General features: G+C 45.9%; 1 protein-coding gene across 9 annotated transcripts in view; it reads left to right on the top strand.

Moving 5' to 3' along the window:
* Nucleotides 1-995: 995 nt before the first annotated feature.
* Nucleotides 996-20,171, top strand: part of PSAP (prosaposin) — a 33,387-nt gene continuing 14,211 nt past the window's right edge. For all 9 annotated transcript variants that reach the window (XM_032608802.1, XM_032608801.1, XM_032608800.1 and 6 more), the window contains exons 1-2: nucleotides 996-1,128; nucleotides 19,766-19,899. In XM_032608802.1, coding sequence (XP_032464693.1) covers nucleotides 1,089-1,128; nucleotides 19,766-19,899 — 174 coding nt within the window. In that variant the 5' untranslated portion in view covers nucleotides 996-1,088. The remainder of the gene's footprint in view (nucleotides 1,129-19,765; nucleotides 19,900-20,171) is intronic.

Here is a 20,171-nt window from a genome sequence, read left to right as displayed (position 1 = left end):
CTGGGACAAACCATGACAGGGCCTTGGGAGTGTTTGCATATTTTGGGAAGGGGAAAATTTCCCTTCCCTTCTTTGGCTCTTTTTGGTTGGTCAAACAATTAAAATGATGTAACACAGATTAACAGGAGAAAATAAAATTTAATTTCATATGTGCGGGAACCCCACAGACACGAGAGGGTCAGAGACAGAGAGGTAAAATGAGATGTATACACCATGCTGAGCTAAGAAATGGGATAGGGGCCTGGGGCGTCCAAGGACAGGAGGGTCATCCACAGGCAGATAAGAAGAGCAGATTTTTCCGTAATTAGGTGTCTGCTCTGCCGTATAGATGGGGTCACTTAGATAAAATTTGTTCCTGATAATAACACCTTTTCTGGGAAAAATCCCCCATTTAAATTCTTCTAGGTAGTTAAGGGAGGGGCAGTAATTCCTCTTGAGCCCACAGGCTCTCCATTGCCTTTAGCCAAAAGAATCCACATGCCAAAGTACCACATCTCAGAGACCTGTTGTGAAACCCTACATATCTAACATTGAAAAACCTGTCTGTGAGTCATGGGGAGAAGGGATTGTGGATATGAAATGCTAAGAGGGAAAGTCAGGACCCAGAATGAAGTTACACGCTGGCCCAGCCACGAAAATACTATGAACGTCATTTAAGAGGCAGCGTGGGTCAAGTGGTGAGTTTGAGTTTTGACTGTGAGAGCTTAGAAAAAGTAGATAACCTTTTTGAGTACGGCTTCTCAACTGAAAAATGGTACTAATAATAGAAAATGGTACTTCATAGAAAAAAGGTGAGGTTGACTTCTTCACTTATGTATTCTTTGATGACCTCTCCATTCCCTTCCGTCTCCTTATCCTCCTCCCATGCTCCTTCAATCCTTTCGGCCTCCACACTCCTCCCACCTCCCAGCCTTCCTTTTGCGCAGGCGCCCTGTGCGGCGCTGAGTCAGGCTGCGGGGAGAATTCGGGCCGCCCGGCCGGGACAGAGATTGCGCCTGCGCGGTGGGCGGCTTTGGGGCGGGGCACGTTTATATTCGCTGAGGATCAGCTGACGCTCTGCATTGCAGACTGCGGAGTCAGGAGGCGTCATGTACTCCTTCTTGGTTCTGGCCAGCCTCCTGGGCGCGGGTAAGCCCTGGGACCCCCAACCTGGGGAAGGGGACCCCGCAGGACGCAGCCCGCTAGTCCCGGAGCGGGTTGTACCGGGCCTCGCCCCTTTTATCCCCATAGGGATTAGTGAGGGGCGCGCACTGCGCAGGCGCCTGCGCAGAGCCGGGTACCTGCTGGGCGGCGGAGGGGCTGCCGGAGGCGGGAGGCGGTTGGGAGCCTGGCTGCCTAGGGGCTGGGGTCGGGCTTGTGTGCGAGGCGGGCGGGGCCGGGGAAGTAGCGTCTCCCTCACGGCCTGAGTTGGCGGACTGGGGCTCCCTTAAGCTGCCGGTCCAGCTCTCGGGGTGGGCCTGTAGGGTGACCCCTCCTGCAGCTGTGTCGTGCTTGTGCTGGACGCACGTCATGGAGATGGACTGGAGCCCCAACTTCTGGATAGACTTTGGCCCTTGGCCTCACTTGCCCCAGTTTTTAAGAGTATTGAAGTTGCAGAAAGCACCTAAGTATATCTTCTGTATTGATGTTTATCTTTGCATATATATTTACTCTTGATCCTACATCTTGAAGATGATACGGGGTTTTTGTGGTCCTGATGAGTTTGCAATGGAGTCCTCATTTCATCTTGCATGGCCATTGGCAGGTTTTGGCAGTGGCCTTTATTTTGGGGAAAACCTAAGTACCTGAGAAATTGTGGTCCTGAAATAGTACTGACGGTTGTTAAAATCATCGCAGGTTATGTAGCCAATGCTTGGGAACCAGCTGTACTGCCTTCCTGGAATTAGGAGGGGTCCCGTGTCCTTCCCATGTTATCGAGACCAACCCTCCACCCTCAACTCTTGCCTTCATTAACCTCATCTAAATCATCATGGTAAAGGGAAAGGAGTGAGGTTGATTGACTTGGAGCCAGATTTTAATTTAAATACACAGAGGATCCCAAATCTGGATGTTTTCGGGTAATAGCCCACTGAGGGCAATAAACCTGATCTTCAGGCCCGTCCTCAGCTTCTGTTTCTAGTTAACTGTAATCTAAGGGCTAGCTTCCATTCTAACTCATGCAGCAATCCAGACTTTAATAGACAGTAATGTAATGGATGACAGAGTTGATGGGAATCAAATAAGATATTTGTAGGTGAGATAGATTTAAGGTGTTTTTCTCATGTTAGCTTTCAGCAACTTCCACGAATGTGTCTTAACCTTAAACCAAGCTCCTAAACTTGCTTTACTTGTGGATTATGAAAGGCAATCAACTTGTAAAGAAAGATTTTTGGTTTTATAGTCACCAAAGAAACTTTCTTGCTGGGGTTGATACTGCTTTTATTCCATAGTCAGTATGATAAAGTAATGCTAGTCTCTAAATTTTCTATACTGATTGAAAACGAGTTTTTTGTTTTTCAGTATCGAACTGTTCTTACTGGCAGTGACTCACTCCTCACGAGACCCTTAAGAGTTCTGAATCACTCAGCCCACACAAAAAGGACTAAATTGTTTGTCTGGAAATGTAAAATCCTCCTCTGGTATATATGGGAGTTATGGCTAACCAGACTGTTAAGTTAAACTAGATACCCTTTTCCCTGAACACTTGGGTAAATAGGAGTGTGTAATAATGGCCTTGTTCTAATCTTGCTGCCCAGCCTTTAGGATTATGCCAAGGTCATGCTCTGAACACAATGTATGAGTGCCCGCTTGCCTTGACAGCTCTGGCCCCAGTGTAGCTTTTTGGAAATGTATTCCTAAAATTTTTAATATTGATAGTGAGCTTGTTAACGAAGGTGTCTAGTGACGGCAGCCGTCATCTGCTCCCTGAGAGCTTAGAACTTGCTGTTCCAGTGTGGCGCCAGAGAGTGTCATCCTGAATCTGGAGAGGCTTTATGCTTTGTGTTTTAATGATGTCCTGGTGGTAGAGACTTTTGCTCTTGAGTTATTTTCCTACTCATCCAGTTGCCCCTCCTTTTTCTCCACCTGGAAAAGAAATGGCAGTGATGGTATACTGAGAGAATTGGAGAGTATCTCCTCTAACCTCTTAGGAGTGAAGACACTGAGGCCCCCCAGAAATGACTCCCCCAAATCGTAGGCCATTTACTGGCGAAGTCAGAATCAGGACCCAGGACTTCTGACAGTGCTTGCTCTTTATCCTTCCATCTACACCAAGCGCTTAACTTTACAAACTTATGGGGCTGTAATTTACATACAGAAAACATGCACCTTTTAAGTGTACAGATTGAGGTATTCCTGCAGAGTGAACGAGCCCACTGTAAGCAGCCCCCAAGATAAAGGAGGAGCATCCAGAAGCCCCTGTGCCTCTCCATCCACTCACCCTATCTAACTTGCCCCGAAGGAAACCGCTTTGTTAGCTTCTAGCCCTGTAAATGTAAGAACCTAATTACTGTTTTTGAGCTTTTTATAAATGGGATCATATAGTAAGGACATACTGTTGGGTGATTCCTCTAGTGGAAAAAGGCAGGCCCGGTGTTAATGAGGTGGTCAGTATAAAACAAGGGCTTGGTGCCTGGGATGTGGTACCTATTCCCTGAAACTTAGCTGCCCCTGTTACTGCCACCTGTGTAGAGGCTAACCAGCTGAATAGTGTTTACCCGCCACTGAGGCAGGTAGCTCTCTAGGGATGCTAGAATGTGTTATGTACAAATACATATACTCATTTGATAGCTTATTTTTATTAAGATGCAAGACATGAACGTATAGCACAGCCTGCTGAATGTCAACAACTCCAGTTCTCACCTGCCAGGAATTTGGATAATTCCCCTGGTTAGCAATTTTTAGTCAATCATCAACTTTACTCTGAAAATAACAAGGATTTGGTAAGTGGTTTAATTGCATTTAACAAGGTGTATCCAATACCTCCTGCGACAGTTGAAGCGTATTAGATCAGGTGGTCAGGATTTTTCTAGATGGGGAAGGAGAACTTGCTCCTCCATTTTCTTGGGCTCTGAAGCTGGAATGGCTGGGCTGTGGCTTAACTGAATGGGGACGAGGAAGGGCGACAGGGTGTTGCTGGCTGGTGAAAGTACCTAATAAGGCATGGGAAGCTCTCAGGGCCAAGACCATGCCGCTTGGGCAAGTGTGCACTGCAGCTTCTGGAAGCAGTCTTCTAGCATGGGCATTCTAGGTCCTCTAAGCCTTGCTTCTGCCACCAGTTATCTGCTTCTGCCTCCTGGGAGGAGGGTCTGGATTTTCCTGCCCTGCCTGTTTTGTTTTTTGTTTTTTTAAAATCATTTTAAAACTGATGGTAAATACAGTGATTGGGATGAACAGTTTGTTGGCTAAAGCACTCATTGCTTTACTTTTGTTCCGTGAAGTTCCAGAAAATAACCTGAATTTTGGCCTTGGGTAATGGTCTATGCACTGAAAAACAACCTGTCAAAATTCCATGTTTTCTTGCGGAATTTCTAATTCTTTATGATGGGAGTGAGATGATACTGTAGAATAGAAGTTTAACTTTATCACATCATTGACTGACCTTGGGCAGTTTTCTTCACCTGTGCTTCCTCATCTGTACAATGGGATTAATAATGTGATGCTTTAATAACTTACTGTACGGCAAGGCATAGGTAAATAAGTACTATAGGGTTTGTTGTTAAACCACAAAAAAACAATACCATGTTTGTTAATGTCCTTGTCCCACCAGCACAAGGACAAAATCAGTCTCCGCCCTTGATTTTGTGATGTCTCCTGCCTTCTTTCATTTCATGGGATGTTGTAAATTTAACAACAAACAAAATTAAATTGACTTGTAAATATGTTATGTTGGACATAATTACCAGATCAGAAAACAAACTAGGGTAGGTAGTCAGCCATTAGGAGGGAGGTGGGAAAGAATTTCGCTAGGCAGCCAAACTCTTGGTTTATACATCAGTTTTTAACAGAACAGCCCAGCACATCAGGGCTGGTTCCTGGTAACCTGACTACTCAGATTCTAGGCTGGTTGTCCCTAACCATGGTACCTGGGGTAAGTCTGTTCTCCACTCCCCGCCCCAGTCTGGTTTCCCCAGCCCTCAATGGCGGTGAACTGTTCAGATAATAACTGCACACAGTAAACAAGTTCCATCGGTGTAATAGTGCATAGAGTAAAAAGTATGTTTCCCTCCCACCACTGTCCCCTGGGCCTTTCCCAGAGGCAGCCTGGTACCAGCTCCTTTAGGAGCCTTCCGGAGCTACCTATAGGTGGCTGTGTGTATGATTTCCCCTTCTGTTTTTCTTTTTAACACAAACACATATTACACTGTTTCACTCCTTGCTCTTTTTTAAAATTGTGGAACATTCTAGACATCCGGAAAAGTGGAAGAGTAATGATAATGAACACCTATGTATATAACACTCTAGTTAAGATATAGAACAACCCCGCTGCCTTCCATAGATAACCACCTTCCTGGCCTTGGTGTTTATCATCCCCCTGCAGGTCTGTCTTTATACTTTCATACATATGTGTGTAATCTTCAGCGGTATGTGTAGTATTGTTCTGGATTTTTTTTTTTTAACCTTTTTGGCCGCACTGCGCGGCATGCGGAACTTCCCCGACCAGGGGTTGAACCTCGGCCCTCTGCGGTGGAAGCGACAGTCCTAACCACTAGACCACCAGGGAAGTCCTGTTTTGGATATTTTAAACATTTTATGAATAATATATATTCTTGGGTTAGTAATTGTTTTTTATTTTGCTAGTGAGGTTCATTCATTTTGAAAATGTTTAGATCTGTTTCGTTCATTTTCACTACAGTACAGTATTACATTTATATCATACTTATTCTCCATTCTGTTGATAGACATTTAGATTATTTCCAGTTGTTTTATTGTTCTGTTACAAACTGCTTCTATAAATACTCTTGTGCCCATGAACAGACATTTCCTTAGAGGATATACCTAGGAACAGAATTGCTGAGTTGCGGAGTATATCTGTTTTCACCTTAATTAGAAATTGCTGAATTACTCTCTAAAATGATTTTAGGAATTTCTGTTCCCACAGAATATGCGGTTTTTAGTTGCAGTATTAACATGTGATGTCAAACTTGAAATTTTGCCATGATAAAAGGGTGAGGTGGTTTTCATTTGCATTTCTCCTTTTATTTGTATCTTTAGAGGTTATTTCATGCTAATACAGATAGATCTATACTACTGCCTTTCTAAGAAAACATAAATTTTGGAATAATCTTAGATTTCCAGGCACGTTGTAAAGCTAGTACAGTGAGTTTCTGTATACCCTGCACCCAAACTTCCCTTACTGTTAACATCTTATATAACCGCTGTACATTTGTCAAAAGTAAGAAATTAACCTTACTGTTAACTAGACTGCATACTATATTTGGATTTTATCAGTTTTCCTAGTAATCTCTTGTTTCTGTTCCAGGAGTGGATCCAGAGTACCACATTGCACTTAAGTTGTCCTATCTTCTTAATCACCTTCTACCTCCCAGCTGTTAAAAAAAATAGCTGCAGAGTATTTTATTGTATGGATGTGTCAATTTAGTTAAACCTATTGATGGACATCTGTGTCACAGAAAAAGTGAGATGGATTCTAATGACACTTCCAAATTTTAAAATTAAATTCTGGCCACATTTGGATAGATACTGCTTTTGAAAAGAAATTGTTTACATTGACAGGAAACTACATAAATAAGATTGAAGGAGATGTTATAGAAAGTTCTTTTGGCCAGTCTTAGTGGCGTCACTTATTATAGTAAAAACAAAACAACTCCTTTAACAGCTGTGCTGGAATGCTGTCTCCATGTTCAGGCACTGATGCCAGAGGGTCATGTGGCTCTTCCTGTTTCACTAGGAGTCAAACCTAACGTTTATTCTGCAAGGTCATGTCATCTGGCCCTCGGCTGCTGTTCAGAGTTCTTCCTCTCCCATCAGGTCAGGGCTGCTTACTTACTGTTGCCCATTTTGTGTTCTACCTCTCTGGGTCATCCTCCTTTCCAGGTAATCATGTAGTTTACTCTCTGCCCAGGTGTTGCCTTACCAGAGTTGCGCCCTGCTCTGTCTGAAATGTCCATGTCTTGCTCTTCCTTGGTTTCATTTTTCTTTGTAGCACTTGGCACTGCCTGGCATCATATGATGTGGTTTTTTTTTTTTTTTTTGCGGTACGTAGGCCTCTCCCGTTGCGGAGCACAGGCTCCGGACGCGCAGGCTCAGCGGCCATGGCTCACGGGCCCAGCCGCTCCGCGGCATGTGGGATCTTCCCAGACCGGGGCACGAACCCGCGTCCCCTGCATCGGCAGGTGGACTCTCAACCACTGTGCCACCAGGGAAGCCCCATATGATGTGTTTTTATTTGTTGTCGTGGTCACTGACTGGATCTGCAGCACGTACAACAGTGTTTGGCCTGTAATAGGTGCTCAGTCCTGCTGAACCGTGGTGTGAGCTGTAGCAAGAGGACTTAAGCTCAGTAACTGCTGGTGGGTCAGTGTGCATGAAACTTAAATGCTGGTAGTGCCAGATTTTTATCATGATTAAACAAAGCATTTTCTTTTATTAACTGAAACGAATTTTACGAAATTGTGTTTAGGAGTTTGCAAATCAAGAGTGACTTTGGACTCAAGTGAAGTGTTGGCTTTTAATAATAGTTCGTGTCCAGGTTAGAGCCAATCCCCCCCACCCCCACCCCCACCTCGAGCCTTTTGGAGAGGATTTTATGTAGGGGTTAGGGACACAGGACCCTAACATAACTAAGATACCCCTGGTGGCCCTGATTTGAGGTAAATCTGAAAAGGGAACCAGCTATAAGCTGAGGAGTTGTTTCCCCTCTTTTTAGTTCCAGAACTTAGTTGTTTTTAAATGTTTAACCCAGTGGTTCTCAAACTTTTTGGTCTCAGGATCCCTGTATACTCCTGAGTCATTGAGAGACCCCAAAGAGCTTTTGTTAATCTGGGTTATATCTGTGATATTTACCGTCTTATAAATGAAGCTGACAGAATTTTAAAAATAATCCTTAAAAAAAATAAATCCATTACACGTTAACGTATTGTGATTATAATGAAAAATAGCTGTTTTCCTAAACATAAACCTATTTAGTGAGAAGAACAACTTATTTTACATTTTTGCAAGCTTTTTAACACCTGGCTGGATTTTCAGCTGCCTCTGCATTCAGTCTTTTGCACTGTCACATGTCATATGCTTCCAGAAAAATTCCACTGCTCATTTTTGAGTGAATGAGTGAAAAGGGCAACTGACATCTTCATATTACTATTATGAGAATTTTGACTTCATGGATCCCCTAAAAGAATCTCTGAGACCCTCAGTGTTCTGTGGACCACGCTTTGAGTGTGAACTACCAGTGTAGCTGATTTGCAGGAATTACAGACATCATAGTAGGTGACACTTCCTGAGAGTTCATTGTGTACCCAGCACTGTTCTAAGTGCTTTTTGCTTAACATTTTATCCTCATAGCAGCCCTCTCAGGTGAGAGCAACTAAATCAGAATGCTGGGGACATTCTAATATCCTGCCCTAATCCATGCTCTGGTCTGAATTTTAGATTTCAGCATTTCCAATGAAGGTGGTATTCCTTTTAAGTATTAAGTACTCAAAAGTGACATTTATAGTAGACACACTTGCATGTATCTGAAACTTTTTACTTAATAAACAATCATGTGCGATGAGCCCAGAACACTGAATTTCCTTATTAGTGGGTTTGCATGAAATCTTTTTTTTTTCTTTTATGCATATTATTGTCTTCTTCAAGGGTGCAGAGACCACCCAGCCGGTTAGCAGGGATGGGATAGAGCCTGGGCCGGCTTCTGGCTGGCTGGCTGGCTGAATTGATTTCTAGGCTGTACCCTGGGCTGAGTGTAGAACCATACAGATGTGCCTTTGACCTCTGCCTGTACCCATTCACCTGGCTGGACCTTGGGCATTTCTGTCAGGGACTTCTTCATGGTCCAGTTGTCGAGTAATATTATCTAAGGTGATTTAAGTTTATGTCTGATCATCACCTGATAGGTTGACACTTTGGAAGAAGAGCTTTGCTGACAGGAGTTTATATTGGACTGGAGTGCTCCTTTTTTCTTTTTTTAATTAATATTTTTTATTGGAGTATAGTTGATTTACAGTGTTGTGTTAGGACTAGAGTGCTCTTTCTTTAAATATATATTTATTTTATTTTTGGGTCTTCGTGGCTGCGTGCAGACTTTCTCTAGTTGCAGCAAGTGGGGGCTACTCTTCGTTGCTGTGCGCGGGCTTCTCATTGCAGTGGCTTCTCTTGTTGCGGAGCACGGTCTCTAGGCACACGGGCTTGCGTAGTTGTGGCATGCGGGCTCAGTAGCTGTGGCACGCGGGCTCTAGAGCGCAGGCTCAGTAGTTGTGGCGCACGGGCTTAGTTGCTCCACGGCATGTGGGATCTTCCCGGACCATGGATCAAACCTGTGTCCCCTGCACTGGCAGGCGGATTCTTTTTTTCTTTTTTTTGCAATACGCGGGCCTCTCCCTGTTGTGGCCTCTACCATTGTGGAGCACAGTCTCCGGACGCGCAGGCTCAGCAGCCATGGCTCACAGGCCCAGCCGCTCCGCTGCATGTGGGATCTTCCCGGACCGGGGTACGAACCTGTGTCCCCTGTATCAGCAGGCGGACTCTCAACCACTGCGCCACCACGGAAGCCCTGAAAATTCTATCTTAACTGGTGTTGGTACCTCAGGGTCAGGGTCTCAGCCCTGTACTGCAGGGCTCCACTGTGGCCTTTGCTCATGGCCTGAGGCCAGGAACCAAGGAGGAAGGGAGTTTTGATTGTCACTCATTTTCTGAAAGTGATGACATTTGGTTTGGAGACTTTGGTCCCATATCTGTGGCTAAGCCTATGACCCTAGGCCTTCTCAGCCACCCAGGTGGTTCTATGGAGGGATGAGCCTGTGGTTGGGCTTCCTACCAAAAGCATGTGACCAGGCAGCTGAGGGCTCTGGCTGGCAGTGAACTTCCTCAAGGCTGTGACTCCAGGTAGGGGTGGAAGAGGGCCCATGAGGGTGGGTGCTGGTCACAGCTCCTTCTGGGCCCCTCTGAGTATGACTTTTCCTTCCGTCTTTGTGCTTTCCTGAATTTTCTTAATTGTAGGCAGTGAACATACGTGGTTTGGTAATCAGGGAAAAAAAGCCTGTTATTATTTTTAAATTTTTTAAAATTATTTTTTTAAATTAATTTTTTTTTTTTTGCGATACGCGGGCCTCTCACTGTTGTGGCCTCTCCCGTTGTGGAGCACAGGCTCCGGATGCGCAGGCTCAGCGGCCATAGCCCACGGGCCCAGCTGCTCTGCGGCATGTGGGATCTTCCCGGACCGGGGCACGAACCCCTGTCCCCTGCATCGGCAGGCGGACTCTCAACCACTACGCCACCAGGGAAGCCCGGGAGTGCTCTTGAATGAACTAGATAGGAATTTCTCATCCCAAAATCAATTATGCCAAATTGAATCGTTCCTTTACAATCTAAGAAGATCACACAGCCTTGCCCCTCAGTGTGTGTTATCACACAAGGCAGTGCACCTGAGGATTCTGTTGCTTTCTTCATGTGGATTGATTTCTTGTCCTAGAATGATCTGGCTTGTGAGGAAAATTAAAAAGTAAGGGAGCAGTGCGAGAGGAGAAGCGGGGAAGAAAGAACCTTTGTCTTAAGTAACAGAAATAATAGCTTATCTGAGCCAGAGGTGATGGGATGTCAGCCTAGCAGCTTGAAAGCTTTATTGCCACAGATTCCTTCTGTGATAAGAGGACTATTTGGACCTTACTTCCTCCAGATCAAGGCAGGCTGCCTCTAAGCGTATGCCATTCAGAATGATTAAATGGGCAGTATTTTTATTCTGCTCTGCAGAATGTTTTCCAAAAGCAAGATCCTCTAAAGAAGGGACAAGTGCTCTTTGTCATCGAAGGTATTTGTGACCCCAGCTGTTTCATCGAGTAGTCAGTGTTGAGTGCATTGTGTCGTCTCCTGCTCTTAGGGAATCTAAGTGCACAAATTCTCCTGAGAAATGTCTGAGTGCAGGGGACCTGAGGTAGATACTGCCTCTCCTGGGGTTCCTCTCTCTTGGTTTCCTAGCAACTGGCTTGTTGCCATGGCAATGCATCACCCAGGCAGCAGATCCACTGCCCTGTGGAATGTGTGCTCTGATTGTTGAGATTGGGAGGCTGCTTGCATTTTCTGTTACCCCCTTTTTTTTTTGATAATTAGACTCGAACGGTATTTAGCATATGTTAACTGAAATATTTAAAAGGAATAAAAAAGATTTTATATGGCTAAAATAATAAGACTTTTAACAAATAGGGCATAAAACACACATTCTAGGAATGATTATCCCTTTCATTCTGAGGTGGTTTTTGAAAATCTTTGTTAATTATATGGTGTACATGGACTTTTAAATATCCACAGTGGAGGTAGGCCTTAGTAAAGACCTGTCATTTGGAGACGATTTTGGTGAGTGAGGTAGATGATTAAGCTGGTATTATAGTTAGGCTTAGGTTTGACTGCAGACAACAGAGACCTAGAATAATGGTGTCTTAATTATGATTGAACTGTTCCCATCTATCATAGCGAGTTCAGGAGCCAGGCAGTCTAGGGCTAGCGTAGTGGTTCTACTTCCAAAAGAATTTGGAGACCCAGACTCTTCTAGCTCAGTGTTCTGCATCATTGAGGTCTAGGCCCTTTCTTCATGGCCCATCATGGCTGCCAGAGTTCCAGCCATCACTTGTCTTTAAAAGTGCAGTAATGTCTACTAACATCCCATCAGCCAGAATGTGGTTTCATGGCCAGACCCTGCTACAAGGGGGACTGGGAAATGTTTTAAATTTTGGCAGCCATGTGTGTAGCTAAGAATTTGTGGTTCTGTTCTTTTGAAAAGAGTGGAGAATAGATATAGGAAGCAGCTTGTGGTCTGTGCCACACTGGGTGATAATTGTTCCCTAAAACAGGTGGTAAGGTTTAACTATTTTTTCTGATTTTAAAAGTAACATGAGAAAAAATTAATGTATGCCAGTATACAAAAATTAGAATGTGAACACCTCCCTTTGTCATCCTTTCCCTCGAGTCCACCATTAACAAGCCAGTGTACAATTAACTGAGCTTCATAAGTACCAGGCACTCTCAGTGCTTTCTGTGCCTTCTTACTAATCTTCACAGAATTCCTGAGAAGAGGGCACTCTTTTTTTTTTAAAGGAAGTTATTTAATTAATTAATTTATGACTGCGTTGGGTCTTCGTTGCTGCGCGGGCTTTCTCTAGTGTTGAGCGGGGGCTACTCTTCGTTGCGGTGCGTGGGCTTTTCATTGCAGCGGCTTCTCTTGTTGCAGACCATGGGCTCTAGGTGTGCGGGCTTCAGTAGCTGTGGCTCACGAGCTCTAGAGTACAGGCTCAGTAGTTGTGGCACACGGGCTTAGTTGCTCCGCGGCATCTGGGATCTTCCCAGACCAGGGCTCGAACCCGTTTCCCCTGCGTTGGCAGGCGGATTCTTAACCACTGAGCCACCAGGGAAGCCCCAAGGGCACTCTTATTTTCCATATTTTGCGGATAATTGTGGCGTTAGTAAGTTGTCTGAGGCTTGGCTTTAGTAGACAGCAGAGCAGGAATTTTGTCAGGTCTGTCTACCCCCAACACTCAGGGCAGTGATCATGTTGCCATACTGCCTCTGTGCCCTTCCAGAGAAGGAGAGGTTTTTGAGGGGGCTTTTCTAAAAAGTGGGTTCCAAAAATATTTTCAACAGTGGCAACTTTCTTGGGATTGGAGGGCCAATCAGCCTGTAGCTCCAATTACGTGAATTACTGAAAGCTTTTCACTGGTGGTGGTACTGGTGCTTCGCTGGGCACCTCTCATTTTTGCCCACACAGGGCTTCTTGCTTAGCTCCTAGCTACACAGTATCGACTCCTGGGCTCATTACCGTCGGGCGTGTGCTTCACTCTCCTTGTGATTTCTGGGTCTTGAATTTAGCAGCCAACAACTTCTGAGGTTGCTGGGAAACAGCTCTCTAGGTCTTTGAGCTGCCAGTTAATGACCTGGTTAAATGTAGAGAAAGCAAATAGAACATCCTTGGTTCAGCTATTTGTGGAACACCTGTTCTGGGCAAGACAGTAGATGTGAAAAAGGTCTTCCAGTCGCTACTGTGGATAAAAATAGTAATAGCGCTCACTGGACTTTTGTAGCATGCCAGCACTGCACTGTGTTTTACAGTCGGTTAATTTTTACAAATCCCTTGGAGTAGGTGCTAGTAATAGGCCCATTTTGCAGATTGGAAGACCAAAGTCTGAAGGTCACATGACTAGAAGTGGTAGAGCCATGATCTGAACCTTCACTGTCTGATTTCAGAGGCAGTCTGGTAGGGGAGTCAAGATACTGTGGGTAAAGTAAGATACCAGAGAGATAGATGATGGTTGAGAGACTAATACTCTGGCTGTTGAAAGTGCATAGTTACGTCCTCTCTTTTCTCAAAACAATCCAGTGATCAATGGCTTCATCCTCATTTTACAGATGGAAAACAAGCTCAGAAGGATGGTGATTTGTTTAGGGTCATTTGGACAGGACTTGCAGGCAGATCTTATTTTCTTTTCAGTATACCGTGTTTGAAAACATTTAACTTGTTAGATGGTGGGTAAGTTGCCTTAGAAGCCTCACTCTAAACTTGGGGTTTAGCTCCTTCTCACTTAAGAAGTCATCGTAAGAGCACCTAAAACACACACGGCTATGGTAAGCTCTCCCTCCTTCCCTCCCTCCCAGGCTCACTGAGGACTTTTGGTCAGAGTCTAGAGCGGCCACAAAACCCATGACTGATCCAGCTCATGGCAGCTGTTCTCAAGACAGTAAAATTCCACTACAGCCTATCTTTGATAAGTGACCTACATGTGGAGTGGTTTGGAGCACATCTGCTTATTTTCTTCTAAGCCTAGGAGTAAGAAGGAAACAGAGCCCCCACCCCTTTCCTAAGGAAATAACCACTGAAGTCTTAAAAAAACAAAAAACAAACCTGAAACCCTGTCCTAATAAAATGAAACTTGGTTGTGGGGTTTTAGTGTCTCTGAAGTGATCATTTCTCTGACTCCAGCCCGCCAGCATTTGTCACTGAGGGCTCGAATGCCAGGCCCTTGAACTAAGAAGTGCAGTGCTCGCCTTACCCTGAGCAGTGATCCTTCTTAATAGGACAAATTTAATCAGAAATCTCCAGGGTGTCAGGCAGACATTCTAAGAACTGTCTTAGAGCTCAGCCTGTTGCCTCAGGGAAGGAAGTTGGTTTTCGGGGGCAGTGTGGGAAGATGAAAATAGAGATGAATGCTTTGCTGGGAAGATGTTTTGAGAAATAACTCATAAGAACGTAGGTTAGGGTAATTTTAATATTGGTTATGTGTAAATACTGAAAACGTCCTTTGCCTCATTATTGTAACAGTGAAGACTTTTGTAGCCCCTAGAGGTCTTCTAGCCCCGCTCACCACTCAGGATCCCTCTGACACAGAATCCGTCTAGGTTGGGCATTTCATTTCTGCTTGGTTGCTCCCACTCTTGTAGAGGTCATCACATAACAAGCCAACTCATTCCCTTTTTGTTTTGTTTTTGTTTTTTTTTTAAGCATCAGTTTAATGGTTAGAGGACAGTTCAGGCTTCAGAGTGAGAACTCTGATTTCAAGTTGAGGCTCTGCACTTATTAGTTAGAACTTGCTTAATCTCTCACAGGTTTCCCTTATTTTTTTCTTTCTTCTGGCTGTGCCGTGTGGCATCTGGGACCCTAATTCCCTACCAGGGATCAAACCCCGTGTCCCCTGCAGTGGGAACGTGGGGTCTTAACCACTGGACCACCAGGGAAGTCTGCGATTCCCCTTTTATAGCCTGTGGGTGTCAAGTATGTTCCTTACCTTGAGCTGTGGTCTGCTTCCGTTCACCTCTACCCACCGCTCTGAGGTCTGGGATCTGAAGCCACCACCCAGAGCAGATCCACCCCCATGTCAGAGGTGGAAGGTGTCCTTCACCTGTGAAGATAACTGTGCTTATCCCGGAAACCTTCTCTCTCCTTGCTAAACACCTGCAGTCTCCTAAGGGCCTCGCCTTCCGACCTGCGCTTGTCACTGTCCCACGGGAAGCAGGGCGCGCAGGTGTGCTCTGCCTGCCTGTGTCCACTCACGCCGCAGCTTCTGAGCCCCACCTCTGTCCTTGTGCTGTTGGCCTTTGCTGCCCTACTTTTTCTTTCAGCCCAGCAGACTTCACATTTAAATTTAACCCGGAGAGTTTCATTTTCCCAGCTGTCGTCTTCAGCCCTTGCTGTCCCTGCTCAGCCTTTTTGGGATGAGCCTTCCGCTCCATTTAGGTGCCCATCATCTGGATCTCCCCACCTCCCCCTCGTTTCTGCCACATCACAGCTGGGTGACACTAACATGGACCACAGCATGGACCATGGGCGACACTCATCACAAAGGATGGGTGCCTGGTGGGGCCTTTCCCAGTGGGCCTGAGGTCTGCTGGAGCCCCGCTCCTGAAAAGACAAAAGTGTTCTTTCCCTTCAGCAAAGATCACTGCTCTCCCTCAGAATGTTCAGGAATCCCCCTCCCCCCACCCCGCCCCACCAGTCTTTCAGCTGCCCTCTTTCAGGTGCCAGTTCAATTTTCATTTTGAAGAAGCCACCTCCGGCACCCCGGAACAGTTGGGCATTCTCCTTGCAGCTCTGTGTTTCTGCTAACGCAGCACCATTATTCCTGTGTCTGTCCCTCCCACCTGAAAGCACTGCTTGTCGCGGTCAATGGAGTTGATAATTGCGTCTTCATCTTAGTTGTTGTCCCACTTCTGTGGAGAAGAACCATGCTTACCCCGAGAGCTTTCAGTCCCCAGCTGGAGTCCCTGGACAGGTGTTGGGAACCCCCTGAAGTGGTGTGAGGGTTTTGTGTATTAGTACGTTTTCTGAGGAAGGGATCTATGTTCCAATCGTGTTCTGACTCACTGTTTGATTCCCTCTCAGGAGACCGGCTCCCGAAATAAGCCCCTGAACCTCTCAGCAGGTCACGCACTTGGCATCACCAGGCTTGTTTCAGCCTCATTACCAACCCTGAGGACACGCAGTTGTTTCGGGTCATCTTAGGAAATCGCACCACAGACCATTTTAATAACATGCACCTTTATAAATTTGGCTTTAGTTTGGAGGTAAATGGGGAGGTCTTGGTGAGAACTGAATTTCTGGGAGCTGGGACTTCAGTTTTCATTTCTTAGTGTCCCTGAAGTCCGTTTTAGGCTTGGATTGGGTGGGTGACCTCTTAGGTCTGCCAGATTGGCCACCAGGCATATATTTCACCTCTAGTTCTGAGGTGGGGGCTTGTTACCATTCAGCAACTGTTAGGATTGGGAAATGACCTTGGGTTCTGCAGTAGCTGGACCAATTTCAGATAGAAGGGGCTACATTTTTGGTCCAGAATAGCCTGGCCAAAACAAGTAACACGTCTTTATAGCAGGTGATTACTGTTTCAAGTTTCTAGGGGGAGTAAACAAGTTACAAAGTATTCTTGCAGCTTGGGCCTGTGATAGTGCATTGTGCTCGGAGAAACCTGATAGATTTTGGTCAGTTACAGCCGGTTCCTGGCTGGAAGTTTGGAGAAAGTCCCTAGACTGAGTATTTGTAAGGATGGAGAGTGGTGGTCAGGCCTTGTGCAGGGAGCCCTGCTTTTATCTGCCGAGGTCCATCCTTCCGGCGTCACTGTGTATCTCTGTATGTTCCTTTGCCTAGAGACTCATTCTGTAGCCTCCTGTTCATAATTCGGGCTCCTAATTCAGATGTAGAAGCAGGCGATGTACTTAGTGGGTACTGTTCAGGGGAACTGGGAGGCCAGTGCCTGAGAGGAGCGTGGGAAGCGCTGCTGGGAGCTGCCAGGTCTAGGGCTGGCTCTGTGACCCCCTCACTCCCCAGAGCCCTTTCCCTCGTGATGGGACTCCTGCTCCCCTCTGACCTCCCGGGACCTACGGCTGAAGGCCGCAGCCTAGCTCGGCTACGTTATGGTTAACCATCTGGGGAGTGTGCTGCTGTTACGAATCGGGCACATGTTCACCCACAGAGACCAGATCAAACCAACAGCTTTTGGAATGAGGCCAGTTCCGTTGAGTTCATGAACTGGTTGTGGGTTGTGATGTTTTTGCTCCCCAAAGGGCAGAGAAGGCTGTAATCTGGGCAGATTAAGAATTCGTTTGGTGGTGTCTGAAGGGGCGCAGATCATCTGGCTTGAGCTTTCTGGGGACCTGTGACTCCGTGTCTGCATGAACAGTTTGTCGAACTATAGCTAGTCTTGAATAGCTAGTAAAGTAATAACAGTATTTCCTTTCCTTCCTTCTAGTTTTTTTTTTTTTTTTTTTGCGCGCAGTATGCGGGCCTCTCACTGTTGTGGCCTCTCCCGTTGCGGAGCACAGGCTCCGGACGCACAGGCGCAGCGGCCATGGCTCATGGGCCCAGCCGCTCCCTGGCATGTGGGATCCTCCCGGACCAGGGCACGAACCCGTGTCCCCTGCATCGGCAGGAGGACTCTCAACCACTGCGCTGCCCTCCATGTGTTGTAGCCCATGATATGTGTGTGTGTGTGTGTGTGTGTGTGTGTGTGTGAGAGCGAGAGAGAGAGAGATGTCTATAGAATTACTGTGTCCTCTCTTGGTTTACAAGGTGAAGCAACATGCAGCATGACTCCTGTGGTTCTAAGTCTGTTTCTTACGTGGCTGTGGGGTTTTCTTCTCAGACCCAAGCCACATGTTTTTCTTCTGTTTACAGTAGAAGTTACTTCAACACTCCTGTGATAGCTGCTGGGGTTTGACCCCTGTGCCGGTGTAATCTGTTGCTTCCTAGTGAGGTGTGAATGTGAGAGTTTTCTTCCCAGTTTTTAGTTCCAGAATCAAGGAATACCATAGTTCTCTCAGGGCAGTTTATAAAATATTCTTTAAAAGTACACACAAGCAACATGACATGGGGAATTTAAAAAAGTAATTTAGCCAACCACCTTGTTTTATTTTCTGATTTTTGTACAACCCCAGTTTCATATTCTTGAATATTTTTCTGTTTGACGTACATCATTTTTATATGTATATTTAACAACTGCACAATATTTTTTTTTATAAATTTATTTATTCTTTTTTGGTTGTGTTGGGTCTTCGTTGCTGCGCACGGGCTTTCCTCTAGTTGCGGTGAGCGGGGGCTGCCCTTCATTGCAGTGCACGCGCTTCTCACTGCGGTGGCTTCTCTTGCGGAGCATGGGCTCTAGGGGCATGGGTTTCAGTAGTTGCAGCACACAGGCTCAGTAGTTGTGGCTTGTGGGCTCTAGAGTGCGGGCTCAGTAGTTGTGGTGCACGGGCTTAAATGCTCCGTGGCATGTGGGATCTTCCCAGACTAGGGATCGAACCCATGTCCCCTGCATTGACAGGCGGATTCTTAATCACTGAGCCACCAGGGAAGCCCCTGCATAATATTTTGGTAAGAATATGACTAGTTTTTTCCCTCTAGTTTTGACCATTCAGGTTACATCTGCCTTTTTTTTAATGTCGTGAATTTGACTTAATATATATACACTTAGGCATATTGTATTTTACCTCTTGAATTACTGGATTTCCCTAAGATGTTTTATTAGAAGTGGATTTTTGAAGAGAGATTTTTTTCCCCTCAGTTCTTGAAATATATTAATATATTTTGAGAAGTACTTACTAGTCACACTGCTGTCAGCCTTATAAGAATGCATCTTTTTCCACAAATTTATCACTATTCGGTGGTAAGGTTTTTTGTTTTTGTTTTCCGTTGGCTATTATTTTGACTTTATAAATATGGTACCTTCTTGCTTTAACCTGCATTTCTTTGGTTCCAGGTGACTTGAACCTTTCTTCTGTTTTTTTTTTCCCTAATCGCATTTCTGTGGTTGTGACTTCCGCCCGAGTCCTTTCCTTGTTACACCATAGATGAAACTCCGTGTGTGCAATTGGTTTCGAATGGACATACCTACACTTTGTGATATCCAGGCTATGTAGTTTTGTTTTTTTGCTAGCAAACGTGTTTATGTGCAGAAACTCACCCAGTTGATTATAAAAGGTCTCTTCTACTAGAACATTAAAAGCCATTGTTTTATGTAATGAGGATATGACTCTTTGTGTTCTCATTACAATTTTTTTTTTTTTTTTTCCGTATGCGGGCTTCTCACTGTTGCGGCCCCGCCCGCTGTGGAGCACAGGCTCCGGACACTCAGGCTTAGCGGCCATGGCTCATGGGCCCAGCCGCTCCGCTGCATGTGGGATCTTCCCGGACCGGGGCACGAACCCGTGTCCCCTGCATCAGCAGGCAGACTCTCTACCGCTGCGCCACCAGGGAAGCCCTCATTACAATTTTTTTAACTTTGGCCATTTTTCATTTTTACAGACGTTAAAATCTTCTATTTTTAAACCTGCCAGTCTTTTCTCTTTTGATTTCTTTCATTACTTCATGGAAATTTAAGATGGTAAAGATTAAAAGGACTGATCTGTCTGATACTGCTTAAAAATAGTGTGAGAGGAAAACGGTGAACCAGGTAGATTAGTCCCTCTCAGCCCTGTGACATATGATGTGACAACGCAGCTCCTTGGCTCTGTGGCTCATACAGCTGGTGAGGGGCCAGCCTAGTGTCCTGCAAAATGCCAAGGCCCCTGATGCTGGGGAAGCAAGTGAGGTGGGCCTGGTATGTGGGAATGGGCCGCATCCTCACACTGATTCCGCTTGCAGCTCTCGCCAGCCCTGTCCTGGGCCTGAGAGAATGTACCCGAGGCTCGGCCGTGTGGTGCCAGAACGTGAAGACGGCGTCTGACTGCGGGGCCGTGCAGCACTGCCTGCAGACCGTCTGGAACAAGCCGACCGTGGTGAGTGCCTCCGACTGCTGGGCCTCTGTGTCGTCTGTAACTGCTGCCCTTTACGGAGCGCTCTCTCCTGCTTCCTTTTGTTTGTTCTTCCTGGTGAACCTGAGACCTGTTTGTGGGTGGGGGTACCCATGCGGAGGAGTGGCGGGCTGGAGCGGGGAGGCTCCATTCCCCCAAGGCCGCCCAGTGTCCTGGTGGCACAGATAGGGGGAGGTCCTGCCTGTCCTCCACCGCGTGCCCCATGCTGCCCTCCAGATGCAGCTCCCACCTCTCTA

Source organism: Phocoena sinus, chromosome 16 (genome assembly GCF_008692025.1).
Source record: "Phocoena sinus isolate mPhoSin1 chromosome 16, mPhoSin1.pri, whole genome shotgun sequence".
Lineage (NCBI taxonomy): Eukaryota > Metazoa > Chordata > Mammalia > Artiodactyla > Phocoenidae > Phocoena > Phocoena sinus.
This window is presented reverse-complemented; position numbering and strand designations above follow the sequence as displayed.